The 13407-nt window shown below is 47.4% G+C and overlaps 6 protein-coding genes across 6 annotated transcripts; 4 read left to right on the plus strand and 2 right to left on the minus strand.

The window, feature by feature from the left end:
* Nucleotides 1–22: 22 nt before the first annotated feature.
* CNL05150 (Gim complex component GIM3, putative) lies at nt 23–688 on the plus strand. The gene is made up of 5 exons (XM_024658177.1): nt 23–75; nt 120–162; nt 207–286; nt 334–560; nt 610–688. Exons 1-5 carry the CDS (start codon nt 67–69, stop codon nt 653–655), a joined length of 405 nt encoding a protein of 134 aa, XP_024513848.1. The 5' UTR covers nt 23–66; the 3' UTR covers nt 656–688.
* Nucleotides 659–1901, minus strand: CNL05155 (hypothetical protein). The gene is made up of 3 exons (XM_024658833.1): nt 1466–1901; nt 1291–1414; nt 659–1215 (listed from the first exon to the last, which is right to left on the minus strand). Exons 1-3 carry the CDS (start codon nt 1754–1756, stop codon nt 683–685), a joined length of 948 nt encoding a protein of 315 aa, XP_024514665.1. The 5' UTR covers nt 1757–1901; the 3' UTR covers nt 659–682.
* Nucleotides 1902–2437: 536 nt separating this feature from the next.
* On the plus strand, nt 2438–5032 carry CNL05160 (Eukaryotic translation initiation factor 3 subunit 6, putative). Its single transcript, XM_568056.2, has 7 exons — nt 2438–2760; nt 2826–2886; nt 3089–3214; nt 3263–3631; nt 3681–3889; nt 3949–4488; nt 4540–5032. Exons 1-7 carry the CDS (start codon nt 2452–2454, stop codon nt 4819–4821), a joined length of 1896 nt encoding a protein of 631 aa, XP_568056.1. The 5' UTR covers nt 2438–2451; the 3' UTR covers nt 4822–5032.
* A 189-nt stretch (nt 5033–5221) lies between these two features.
* CNL05170 (conserved hypothetical protein) lies at nt 5222–7342 on the plus strand. The gene is made up of 3 exons (XM_568057.2): nt 5222–6376; nt 6435–6522; nt 6577–7342. Exons 1-3 carry the CDS (start codon nt 5837–5839, stop codon nt 7131–7133), a joined length of 1185 nt encoding a protein of 394 aa, XP_568057.1. The 5' UTR covers nt 5222–5836; the 3' UTR covers nt 7134–7342.
* CNL05180 (hypothetical protein) lies at nt 7255–8513 on the minus strand. Its single transcript, XM_024658178.1, has 3 exons — nt 7902–8513; nt 7743–7845; nt 7255–7690 (listed from the first exon to the last, which is right to left on the minus strand). The coding sequence occupies exons 1-3, from the start codon at nt 8462–8464 to the stop codon at nt 7334–7336; spliced, it is 1023 nt and encodes a 340-aa protein (XP_024513849.1). The 5' UTR covers nt 8465–8513; the 3' UTR covers nt 7255–7333.
* A 169-nt stretch (nt 8514–8682) lies between these two features.
* CNL05190 (SWI/SNF related, matrix associated, actin dependent regulator of chromatin, subfamily a, member 3, putative) lies at nt 8683–12309 on the plus strand. Its single transcript, XM_568059.2, has 14 exons — nt 8683–8915; nt 8975–9097; nt 9144–9292; nt 9340–9583; nt 9639–9942; nt 9993–10076; nt 10134–10445; nt 10495–10569; nt 10619–10969; nt 11023–11262; nt 11314–11756; nt 11811–11867; nt 11921–11996; nt 12058–12309. The coding sequence occupies exons 1-14, from the start codon at nt 8787–8789 to the stop codon at nt 12171–12173; spliced, it is 2703 nt and encodes a 900-aa protein (XP_568059.1). The 5' UTR covers nt 8683–8786; the 3' UTR covers nt 12174–12309.
* Nucleotides 12310–13407: the final 1098 nt, after the last annotated feature.

The following is a 13407-nucleotide window of genomic DNA, read 5'->3' on the forward strand; positions in this document are numbered from 1 at the left end:
ACAACACATCTAATGTGAAGTCCATGATCTATTGCATTCCACATTATACAGCACAAAACATCTATTATGAGCCTCGTGAGTGCATATTTCAGTACAAGGACAAGACTAATAGCGCCTAGTTACCACCCGAGGAAGAAGGTGACGGAGTCGAAGTTGCCTGGGGTACGCTTTCATCTGACTCGCTCGATCCCGCTTACATCTCGCAGAGGACCAGCAACGCATCAACACCTTTTCGAAACTCAACAACAGATTATCAGATATCCAAGACCTTTTAAAAGCTAAAAATGTACGATGATAAAATCACCCAAAGGTCAGCGCTAAAGAAATCCGTAGGAGGAAAAGGAGTACTACGATGACCTCTCCACCGAGCTCGAGCTTGCCGATGAAGACGATCCCCAGCCAGTCATGTACAAAATTGGGGAAGCGTTCTTCTACTTGCCTCTTAGAGACGCAAGAAGGCAACTGAAGGGGGATCTGAAAAAGTACGAAAAGGAGATTGAAGGGTTAGAAAGCAAAGCGGAAGAGTGCGAAAAGGGTATGAAAGAATTAAAGGTGCTCTTGTAGGTTATGTTGCTTTTGGCAATGAGCAGAAAAGCTGATTGGAGACAGATATGCCAAGTTTGGAAAGCAGATCAACCTCGAAACGACATCCTAGGCCATGTAATTATGTAATCATGCATCATTATACCCCTTTTGGCGCCCTTTTGAATTCTTCATCCATTTCCACTGGCTGTTCTGTCACTTCTGCGTCCATTTCCAGCAGATCAACCTCATTATCCTCATTCTCAAGCTCCTTCGCTAACACTTTCCCATCCTTATCGGTCATCGCATACTTCTTCTTCGCCTTCTTTGCCCTATTTGCCTTTCTTCTCCTTTCCTTCTCCGCCCTTATCTCAGCCTTTGTATAAGTCTCACTCAACCTCGTTTCTTCCAACTTTCTCCTCTCTTTCTTACTTAACTTCTCCCCTCCTTCCTCCCCCTCTCCACCTCCCATATCCACACTCACACCCTCAATACCCTCCAAACCTGACATACCCGGCAATTGCCCCGTGGCACGGAGTACTTCCAACCGTTCGGCCAGGATACGGCGAGCGACTTTACGGTTCTCTTCGCGTGATCGCGTGGGTTGCGCTTGGACACGGATGCCGGTCGGGATATGGGTGAGGGATACGGATGAATTGGTCTTGTTAATCGCTTGTCCACCAGGGCCTCGACCTGGTGAGATTCAAAAGGTTTTTTTTAAACTCTCAAAAAATGCAAGTGGGTATACACGAGAAAAGTATGACCAACCTTTGACAAATCGCTCTTCTAATTCATTTTCTGGTATTTCTACTTTTCGCTGTCTTGACAGGATACGATTCAGCTTTTTGATGGAGCCTGGTAATCTTGGTCTTATGGGAAGCTCTTTTACAAGCTGCGCACAAAATTAGTTTGTTATGCACATTTTGTCTTTGAACGTATTTACAAGCGGAGGGTCTTCCCATGAGAAAGGTGTTTCGTTCAGCACGACTTCCTCGTCCAGCACCAAGGGCTTTTGTCCAGGTCGGATGGAACTCTCTTCACCAAAGAGGTCATCTTCCCATTCACCAAGTTCGATTTCCTTGTTCTTCTTCTTGGATGAGTACGGTCTAGCCAGTAAAAGTCGAGAATAGAGTGCCGGCGGGTTCCTCACAAACAGGCCCACAGATGGAGAAGCAAAAAGGGTCAGCCGTGGTAGGATACGAGCAGAATGGAGAATTGCTCGTATCGGAAGCATGGTTGCTGGACGGTATGGCCGAGGATAGTGTAAGTTGTTGAGTACCAAGTATAGAGGGTACAGTGCTTTCAGCTGTCTGAGAGTTGTTGCCCTCAAATAACAGCGAAAGCTATGTATCTCAAATGTCACCTGGACAAGAACTGGCCCGGTCGGGTACGTAGTACGTAGGAGGGTCATGTCGGGCGGGCATGGACGATGAAAGTGGAGGTCGTCCACCTGTTTCCGCGATTATTATGAGCGAGAGGAGAGAGTTTTAATTGTTGTGAGGATACGGTGGACATATCCATCTTTCAGAAATTCATTGAAGCTCATATGGCCATCGCTTACTTGCAGTATTACTCAAAAGACAGAACAATGTCTGCTCGATACCGTTATTAGAGAACAAAAACACCACTTCAGTGCCGTGGCTGGCGACCTGGGACCATTTCGCTAAGATTTCTATGGATCATAATAATTCATTGGACTTGAATTGCAAGCTCTCCTAGCTTCTTACACTCACCCTTTTCATTCTCATGCATAAGCAAGTAAGAAGTACCATGCGAGTGAGAATGCCAGAGATGGATGGTCCGCCACACTACTTGTAAGTGAGTCGGCGTTATGATTTGATTCCGCTAGAGATGTTCGTTTTGTTCTCCACTTTGACGTTTTTCGACCCGTACGTATATACACCCAAAAATATCTGTTCAAAACCAAAAATGGCCGACCCCAGCGCTTTCTACGAACCCGAAGAGGATGAACTCCTCTCTCAGCTCGCTATCCCCGTCCAGAACTATCAGCCCCTTTCCGAAGGCGATGAATACAGGCGCCTCCAGCAACTCGAGCAGCATGCTTACGCCCAGCAGACCGCCATGGCCCAGGAGCAAGAGATGGAGCAACTCGCCGTTTTGGAGCTCATCCCGGAGGATGTGAAGAGGTTCTTGGTCATGTTCCACCAGGCCATTTTGGAGAACGATTTGCCCACCATCACCAGCATGTATGAGTCTGGATGGAACAAACTCACTCAGGTGAATTGACTCTTTACAAGTGAAAGAGTGGGAGTGGATGAGGACGGGAACTGATATTGGAGTAGGCCCATTACCTTAACAACGAATGGCCCGAGGCTGAGCTCATCGCTCCTCTTGTTGGCAACGGTAAATCATCATCTTTTGTGTGCTGCTCGGCGGTTTTGTCTGGTAACTTGGATGGCGCGTTTGAATAATGTTCGAATGGGTCAGATGAAGCGGGAAATTGAACCTGTTGCGAGATGAAGGGATAAATCTTTTGGCCACAAGTTACCAGACGCCGCCGGACAGACATCATTCCCGTAGAATATGGAAGCTGACAGTATTATAGACCAGGTATTCTTGACCCTTTATCGAGAGCTTTACTTCCGACACGTCTACGCCAGGCTTCAGCCTACCATTGACGACCGATTCCAATCCTACGAAAACATTTGCGAGCTTTTCAACTACCTCCTTAGTGCGTCAATCGTCCTCTTTTCATCCACACGATCTAACACATTTGTAGACTCTGAAGGTCCCGTTCCCCTCGACCTGCCTATCCAGTGGCTTTGGGACATGCTCGACGAGTTTGTCTACCAATTCACCTCTTTCTCTCACTGGCGATCTTCTCCCAAGGCCAAGACGGAGGAGGAACTCGAGATGCTCGCCGAATCACCAAATATCTGGTCCTCCTACTCTGTCTTGAACGTCCTCTATTCTCTTGTCCAAAAATCTCAAATTAACGAACAGCTCAAGGCTGAGAGGGCGGGCAAGTCTGTTGAGGAAGTTACCGAAGTTGCTGGAGAGTACGGAAGCAAGCCCCTTTACAAGAACTTGGGTTACTTCTCTCTGATTTGCTTGTTGCACGTTCATGTGTTGTTGGGTGACCCTACGTGTGAGTGTGACTGCTGCAGGTGTAGATCTTCTTGTTAACCATATTATAGTGGCTTTGCAGACCATGGAGAATGTTGACCTTGGTAATGCCGCTTTCCTTACCAGGATCACTGCTTGCCATGTTACCACTTACTACCACGTTGGATGTGCCTACATGGCTCTCGGACGTTGGCCTGACGCTATTAAGACCTTCGTCTCTGTTCTCATCTTCTTCATCCGTATGAAGCAATACCACACCAGATCTTACCAATACGGCTCTGTAAGTTATCGTCATCTGCTGTTAAAGCAGTAGCAGAGCAAAGACTGACGATGTTTCAGATCGCCAAGACTTGCGAGCGAATGTACGCCCTCCTCGCCATCTGCACCACCCTTTCCCCCGGTCCCTCCGATGAAAACATCATGACCATTGTCAAGGAGCACTACGGTGACCAACTTGCTATCCTCCAACGTGGCGGCCCCGAGGCTCTTGAGGCCTTCAAGGATCTCTACCTCCAAGCCTGCCCTAAATACCTCAATGTTAACCCTCCTCCTTATGAAGATGCTTCTGCTCTCGAGGCCTGGCTGGCCAACCCCCCTGCGGACGCTACCCAGAGGCATCTCGAGTTGTTCCTGAGCGATGTTCAGGCTGTTCAGGGTGTTAACGGCATGAGGAACTTGTTGAAGCTTTACACTTCAATTGATGCAGCCAAGCTTGCGGCGTTCTCGGTGTCTGGAGAGGAGGAAGGCGAGGAAGAAGTGTTGCAACAATTGATGGTGCTCAAGAGTGCCAGCAGTACTTATGGACGAGGACAGGCCGAGACAACATTGTTGGACGGTGAGCGGAAAGTGACCAACAACTTGGATTTCACTATCGACGGAGTAAGTCCATATCATGTCCAGGGCTGTCATGTTTTATTAACTTCTTGACAGACCATGGTCCACGTTGAGGAGACCACATCCCACCGAAGATATGCTGGCTTCTTCATCCGAAATGCCGAGCACGCTCAACGTGCGCTTACATCTATCAAATCTGCCCCTTTGCCCGTTCGTAAACCCGCTTCATCTTCCGCCCCCGCTCCCGCTACCACCGCTGCGCCTATAAGCAAGTCTGGCGAATCAGCAGCTCCTGCACCTGCAGAGGCTCCCGCGGCTCCGGAAAAGAAGGCTGGTACTTGGGTGCCAAAGTCTAGACAAGCGAGGATTGCGGCCTAAGGGAGATGAGGAGTTGTGATAGAGATATCAGGGCTTGGGTGTAGTGTATGCATTTATATAGGATCTGCAGTTTAGTGAGCATTTCTCATATGTTCAACTACATGTTTCAATCATTGAAAGGTACTGAATAAACAGCCTTTTGACGAGATAACTGTAGGAGGCAGGATGGAAATAATAACAATTTGACGTGCAGCATGCATGTGGCGTGTATATTGCCGTCTGCAGCGATACTACTGATAGTAGTAGTTCCTTCAATGCGACAAAAACGCGTATAGGTGTAGATGATCGGTGGAAAACGCTATAATAACACCATCGGCGTTATATTTCGCACCTTGATTTCAGTGCAAAATCTTTAAAGAATTTGCAGCCGCGAATGTTGATTTCTTATTTCTATGTTTTGCCGCATAACTCCTCGTGGTTTCCAAACCACGGGCGGCTGGAATGGGGACACTTTTCTCCATCTACGGCAACATGCGAAGCGGGTAAACAATATGTAAGCGGGCGGATAGTTTATAATCGCAAAGGACGGATAGGCAAATTGTCATCAATAACGGCTCGCACGCAGTACTATGGATTGCGCAATATCTCAGTGAGATTGTTGCGATAGGCGACGGACACAATGGTGTATCAGATTTTCGAAACGACTTCAAGTCTATTCAATATGCTTCTGTTTCTCGGAAAGTCTCGTGACCATCTGCAACTCGCGATTTATCTGATAGGACACATCCGGAAAGGGACAACTCCTCATGAATCACTGATCTTTTTTACGTACATGTAAGGACACGATTACTTCCGGATCTCTAGAAATGGCTGCGAAGGATTGATACACCATTGCGGGACGCAATCGTATTCTCCGACGCGGCTCTCATTGATAATCTAATATCCGTCGATCCCGCTGGTGGGCCTCAGTATATAAAAGGGACAAGCCTATGGAAGGAATGATCCCTAATTTCCTCAACAAAATCAGGACGAGACGAAGAAGACAGTTGTCGAGTATCATTCGCTCGACAATAGTATGGAATATGGCCTATCATCTGAAATCAAACAGCAACATGGGATCATGGACAACACGCTCTCAACCAATGTCCTCGGGATTTATCTGCCAGCTCAAGGTATCTCTGAGCGCGATGATTATGAGGATCCCCAAAACGATGAAGTCCCTATACAGCCAAATCCGGACCCACAAAATGTGGACAGAAATATCGTTCTTGCAGACTACTCTGGGTTTCTCTATTCCGCCTTGTCTAACCGGCTTCCCATCTGGCCTGATTTCACTTGCTGTTGTTCTGAACATGATGACCATCCGTGCTACGTGCTTGGGAGTGACTGTCCCTTACTTGCATGTCGCCCATATGAATGCCCTGATTATAGGGCATTTGGGATCATTAGTGTTGGCGCACACGGCATCATTCATCGTGCCACAGATACGAGGAGGAATGAAGTGGTCGCCATCAAAGTCACCAAAGAGTATCATGGGTCGGAGACGGGCGACGCTCATATGCGTTGGGAATTGTGGAAGAGGAGTTTTGCGGCACGGGAGGTGGCTATGCTAGACGTAAGAATATTTGAACAATTATGGTTCATGGCCCATCTCTTATGCGGAATATACGTAGGTGTGTGATCATCCCCATATTGTCAGACCTCGCGATATCGTTGAATCACCAGATGGCAAACTCGGGCTAGTCATTGATTATTTTCCCGGTAAGTATTCGCCGTCGTTCGTCCTTCAAGATGCAGTACTAAATTATTATGTAGGCGGGGACCTACAAAAATACCTTAGAACATATGGCTCCCTATCCGAATTTGAAGCTCGATACACTTTCACTCAACTCCTTTCCGCAGTCACCCACCTTCAAGACAGACACATGGTTCACCACGACATCAAACCCGAAAACATCCTCATCGATCTTGACGGCAACGTCGTTCTCTCCGATTTTGGAGTGGCACACATATTCGACGAATCTTATGTGCCTGCCCTACCTATTTGCGGAACGATCGTGTACGCTGAACCTGAATTGGTTGTTCGAAAGACGCGATATAGCCCGTTCAAGTGGGATATATGGTCTCTTGGTATCATCCTCTTCTTCCTCCTCACAGGAAGGACACCATATATTGGCTATAAAGGATTTCCGGGGCATCATGCGCATATCATGGATGTCTGTACTTTCGTCGCTTCCGCATCTGTTGATTATCCAAGGTTAATACCATGGGGGCCAAGGAATCTAATGGAGAAAATGTTAGAGGTGGATTCGGAGATGCGTGCGGGGTGCAGTCAGTTGTGGGAGCATTCATGGATAAAGGGAACGTTATGAAAAAAGCTTGGGGTTGGGATGCCATAAAATGGGGCTAAGAGGTTACATATTTGGAAGTTTGGAATCCCCTCTGCAAAGGCGCAGAAAGAAGGAAGAGGGAATGAACACGAATTGTTGCAGTGCTTGATAATTGCATGCTTACTTTACAACATGATTGATCGACGGCCTTTATGCCTTCTAATACACGCTTTTGAAATGCACTACATGACCTCTTCTAGGTCATCCTCATCCTCGTCATCATCTACATCGATATCCGGCTTGACATCTCCCTCCTCCTTGACTTCATTCTTGACACTCTCCCCTTTCTCGCCACCCTTCCAAGAGTCTTCTCTCCAGACAGGCTTGAGCTGCCAGTAACCCTGATACTGCCCTTCTTTCACTTGCTCAGCCACATCACGAAGTACTTCCCGCAACCATGCGTCGGGCTGTTCGAGTGTTTGTTTGAGAGCCCCGAGAGCCCAGTATGGATGATCTCGGAAACATTGGAAGATACGGTCGGTGAGTTCGTGACGCTCCAAACGGGCAAAACGTTCGCCCGAAGCTTGTTTTGATGCGAGCTATATAACGGTCAGATCGTGTGTGTTATCCAAAAGGAAGATAAAGACTTGCTATCATATTTCTGCCAAAAGTAGAGTTGGCACTGCGGAAACCACTTGCAAGTTGGTTTTGTTCGGCCTGACTCAAACCAGTATCCTCCATACGAACAACAGGTCTGAATGTAAGGTTAGCCACTTGTCATTCAGCCATGCCGTGCTATATGAGACACACCTTCTTGACTGTTCTGCCTCCATACGACGAGCTTTGAGGAAATCAAGGTACTTTTGAGTACGGATCGGCTGGATATGTCCTTCATGATCTACCCTCGCCAGCAATTTCGGGTGGGCTTTTTCCCTCTTCCTCTTGCCCCATGCATCTCTCGGCGCATCCGCCTGCTGCGTTCCATCTCTATTCCCTTTATCATAAATTTTCTTCACCTCTGAAAACAGAAATGTATTCTTTGACCTTTCCATCGGCACTTCCACCTTGAACTCGTCTGGCAACCCTTCGACATCGTATTTTGCTCGCTTTGCTCTTTCACCTTCCTCTGTCCCTTCTTCGGCATTAGTCAATTTGAGAGTGATATTGGGCGGTGTGACAGAGTTGTCCACTACGAGTCGACCGAGTTCTACGCCGGGTTCTTGAACGGTTTGCCATCGCTGTAGGAGGAAATTGGGGACTTTGAGAGCCCAGACCGAAGAGGCGTCTTTGCGATCTGAGACCTCGAGGTGTTCTTCTTCCTCTTGGAGAAATGGCAAAGGAGAGGCTGTGGAGAGGGCAGATGGAGAGGACATGGTGGGTGGGCAAAAAGAATAAAAAGAAGTAATTATAGCAAAGATAGAGATGTTCCGCTCGAAGCTCCAAGGGTGTGTGGTTGTATATTACGAGTATAATTATTATGCTTACACGGCGAATGCCGCCTTATTTTCAGAAGGGGGCGACTGCCTGTGTTCCCGGTCGCGTCGCGTTTTCGCGACTTTGCATATATTTGCATCCTTCAGTCAGTGCTGTACGCTCATTCCTTAATTTTCCCATATACATAACCAGACTGTATGCTATATTAGCCCAGGGATATACCCGAATATCACCCTATTTACTCCTCCTACCCACAACGCCATGAGCCACATAGACTATTTCGGTGGACAACCTTCAACAGCCCAAAAACGCCCTCGGCAAACCCAGCCCACCTCCTCGTCCCAAGAAGAAGATGATGACCAGCAGAGCAGAGCAATTGAACATGACGAGGTATATTCAGTTTCCACCTTATATGGTCCAGCATAACTAAATCATATGGATTCCCGTAGCACTTTGCTACATTCCGTTCCGACGTAGTTGGAGTCCAGTACTACCGCGGTCTTGTTGGTAGAGGCGAATATGTTTTACTCCGCAGAGAGCCCACCAACAAGTGGGATAGCAATGCTGTCCAGGTATGCTTTTCAGGTCCAAATTTACTTATTTGACGTGTACATCCAGGTGGTAAACGCAGGAGGCAGCCAAGTTGGACATATTCCAAGAGCAGTCGCTGCCAACCTTGCGACCTTGATGGATAGAAACCAGATTTCGGTTGAAGGCCGGATGATAGGTCAAAATCTGGATGGTGCCAAGCACTTCAAACTGCCTCTGTAAGCTCCATCTCCGAAAGTCTCATCTAAAGTCTGATTTTGTAAAGTGATGTCTCCATCTACTTAAACCATTCTATGCGCGAATCCCTTGAACCCGCCTTGCGATGGGTGAGCCCAGGAGACAGAGTCAACAACCAAGCTCGTCGTCCTGTCTACACGTCACAGTCCCAAGTCCGGGGTGCAGCAGGGAGTGGTGTCGGGTTACCCCAACCTGCTGATAGCACCATGAAAGAGCTGCTCGAGGGTCTGAGCAAGGATAATGCTGATTTGAAGCAGGTCGACAAGGTCATGGTGCGTCTCCCAGCTAGCTTTCTCTATCATTTTCACTGAAATCAATTACCATTAGGACGCCCTTACCAGCGACGTCGACGTCTCCAAACTCCCTCTACACCCTGCGCCTCCTGGTACTGCAAATGGCCAACTTCTCACCGACCTCCTTCCGCACCAGTCACAGGCCCTTCAATGGATGATCACTCGTGAGAACCCCCAGCTGCCCAAATCCCCTTCAGAACCCGCTGTCCAGTTCTGGGTCAAGCAAAAAGGTGTTGGAAGTAAGCCCGATTACTGGCTGAACGTAGCTACCAAGACACCGCAAAGTGAGGCTCCGCAATTGGGTAGGGGTGGTATCATTGCTGATGGCATGGGTTTGGGTAAGTGGGAACAATTATCAAAATTGAAACATGCAGCTGATTAGCATTAGGTAAAACTCTGACTACCATATCTTTGGTGCTCGCTACAAAAAACGATCCCGTCGGGGACAAAGTTAGCAAGTCCACTTTGATCGGTATGTCTATTTTTTACCGCCCCAGTAACAGACTTTGGCTTACCCAATTCATCTCAGTCTGCCCTTTGTCAGTCTTAAGTAACTGGGAGAAACAAATTAGAGACCATGTTGCCCCCTCTCAATTGAGGTTTTACACCTATCACGGCGCTGCAAAAGGTCTCACCGCCAAGAAACTGGGCGGGTACGATATTGTCTTGACCACTTATCAGACTGTCGCCGGGGAAGATGCTGCTGTCCCACATACCGGCGATACTCCTCTGGCGAAGAAATCGAGGCCAAGCACTACAAAATCAGGACCTTTGGCTACGATCAAATGGAAGAGGGTGGTGGCCGATGAAGGTCATCAGCTGAAGAATCCCAAGGCTAAGAGTGAGTTCCTCTGTGAGGCGAGAACATGAGTTGATGAAATGAAAAAAAGTGACGATTGCATTTGCCAATCTCAGCGCTGAGAGGCGTTGGATATGCACCGGTACACCTATCGTCAACTCTCCTAGTAAGGTCTCATCATTTCTTCTAATAGACCAGTATTTAACCACACATAGATGACCTCGGATCCCTTCTTACTTGTCTACACATCTGTGCTCCCCTGTCCAACCCCCAATACTTTCGTGCTCTCCTTCTTCGACCCCTCTCTCGAGGCGATCCCACCGCCAGCAAGCTATTACAAGCCGTCGTTTCTCAGATCCTCCTGCGCCGAACCAAAGATTCAAAAGGTGCGAATGGGGAAAATGTGGTTGAGCTTCCGGACATTGAGTTCTTTAGGGTCCCAGTCAAGTTGGATAATGAGACTAGGAAGGTGTATGAGGAGGTTTTGGAACATAGTAAGAGGAGGTTTGAGGAGACATTGAGAACTGGTGAAGGAGCGGCGAATGTGCTTTCTATGCTTACTCGAAGTGAGCTTGGCTATATAAGGTACTTCAAGATCTGCGCTCACGTTGATTTTTAGTGCGACAACTCTGCCTTTCACTCGAACTCATCCCACAGTCTTTCTTGGATGAAATCCGCGCGCCTCCTACATCTCAGAATGGCGCCTCCGCAACTTCCATTGCCTCGCTCTCAACCGAAGAGATGGAAGCTTTGGTTAAAAAGTTGAGGCAGATTGTTGAAGATGAGACTGAGTGTGGTATCTGCATGGACGAAGTCGAGTTTGCCAAGGACCCGGCTATCACTGACTGTGGTCACCCTTGTAAGTAGCTTATTTAATCTCTAGGGCTAGGCCCTCACCTTGAGAGCATAGTCTGTTTGCCTTGTATCGAACGGGTGATCACCAGTCAAGGTCTCTGCCCCATGGACCGCCATCCCATCGCCCACGGATCCATTCTTCGCCTCCCCTCCGATGAAAGTTTATACCTCCCTTCCTCACAAGCACGTTCCATCAACTCTGCAAAGATTGACGAACTCGTTAAATACCTCCGCATCTTTCCACGCGACGACAAAACTCTCGTCTTCTCCCAGTTTACATCTTTCTTGGACTGCGTCGGTGTGCGACTAGAACAAGAGGGGGTCAAGTTTGTGAGGTTTGATGGACGGATGCCGGGGAAACAGAGGACAGAAGTGATCAAAGCTTTCCAGGAGCCTGTTAAAGGGGATGACGATGAAGAGGCGCCTACGGTGATGTTGATCTCGTTGAAAAGTGGTGCCGTTGGACTCAACTTGACAGCGGCGTCCAATGTTTTCTTGGTAAGTTGTAAGACTCGCGCGGCAAAGAAATGTGTTGATATGGACATTATCCAGTGTGACCCATGGTGGCAGAGTGCTATTGAAGCGCAGGCTATTGATCGAGCCCATAGGGTGAGTAAATCGCAACCCGTCTTTCTACTCATGCTTATATCAAACTCCTGTAGATGGGTCAAAAGAAAGTTGTGAGAGTCTTCCAGCTTATCGCCGAAGACACAATTGAATCGAGGGTCTTGGATATACGTACGTCTCACAGTGTATCAACCGCCTGATATCACACATTCTAATTTGTTTGATCATGTAGAGAAAAGAAAAGATGCGATGGTAGCTAAAGCTTTCGAAAAGTCGAGCAAGGAGAGTCAAAGAACCAAGAAGGAAGCGAGGTTTGAGGATATCAAGGAACTTTTGGGTATGAAGTGAGCAGTCTGTAACTATTAGATACGTTGGGATTAATGTTCTTGGTACTTGACGCTTGGAGACAATAATACGCATAGTATATATAATGAAACAGAGTACCACAGGAAGTGATGCCTTGCTAGATGCATGCAGAGAAGGATTCAAAAGTATTACATATGTTGCTCCTTGACGAGTTCAGCTTTCTTTCCTGATCCACAAACCAGGCGAAGGTGACCTTGATTAGTTCTAAAAAAAATTGACTCATTCTTCAATCAGAGCCATTCAAAGCAAAGTGACCCTTCTCCTTTAACGGAGACCCATATCCATCTAGGCTAGCATCATACTTTAATTGGGGGCTATAGTAAGCCAGATAGAGGGGTTACAGAGGGATATTCGGGTAGCTAGTTACACAGCCCATGGAGAAAGTTCAACTGTTTTTCCCAACGGATGAGTTACTGAGGTCTTTCGTGTCGTCCCAAAGGGTGCAATGACCTACAATGCCCGACCATTTGCAATAAGCTCTGCAGCCCCCTTAAACCCCTCGCAAATCCCCGATTTAGAAATATCACTTATGATATACCTGAACGTTGATGTATTAGTAATGTCGTTCTCAATACTTTCTTCGAACGAATTTTTCGTAAGCTGAGACATTGAGAGAAAAGAAGGATTTGCCCAGATCGCATGGGAAGGTTGAGGGATCGTGTGAGGATCAAATTTTGTAGGATATTGATCTATTGACTTATGAGCTGGTACATCCCAAATACAATGGTGGTACTCACAATATTTTCCACACTCATTTCAGGATACACTTCACATCCAGCGATACTTGATTTGTCCATTCTAAACCGATATCTCGGCAAGTCCATATCTTATGCCACATCTCACTCTCAATTGAGACAGCAGTTATTTCAGTGGAGTATCGAATGTATAGCCAGACGAGCGACGAGCCTTCAAGAGGGTTACTATTGTTAAGTGACGGTCAGAAGAGGCAACGTACTCTAGGACATTCCGGTAAGTCGTTGGACATACAAGGCAAACTGACTACCTTAAGCCCCATGTTTTGTCCTTCATTAGTGCTAGAGGGCGTACATCCAAATCTGGGTGTTCTCGCGCATGGGCATCCTTTACGACAGCGAGTATTAGACATGCTGTAATTCCGTTTTTGCCGTGAAAACTGTCTCAACCAAAGCCTCTGTGCTTATCTGAGAGGGAGCCGTCTTCTGCCTCTCCATAAGGAATGTTCGATAAACATGATTCT

Source organism: Cryptococcus neoformans, assembly GCF_000091045.1.
Source record: "Cryptococcus neoformans var. neoformans JEC21 chromosome 12 sequence".
NCBI classification, from domain to species: Eukaryota; Fungi; Basidiomycota; class Tremellomycetes; order Tremellales; family Cryptococcaceae; genus Cryptococcus; species Cryptococcus deneoformans.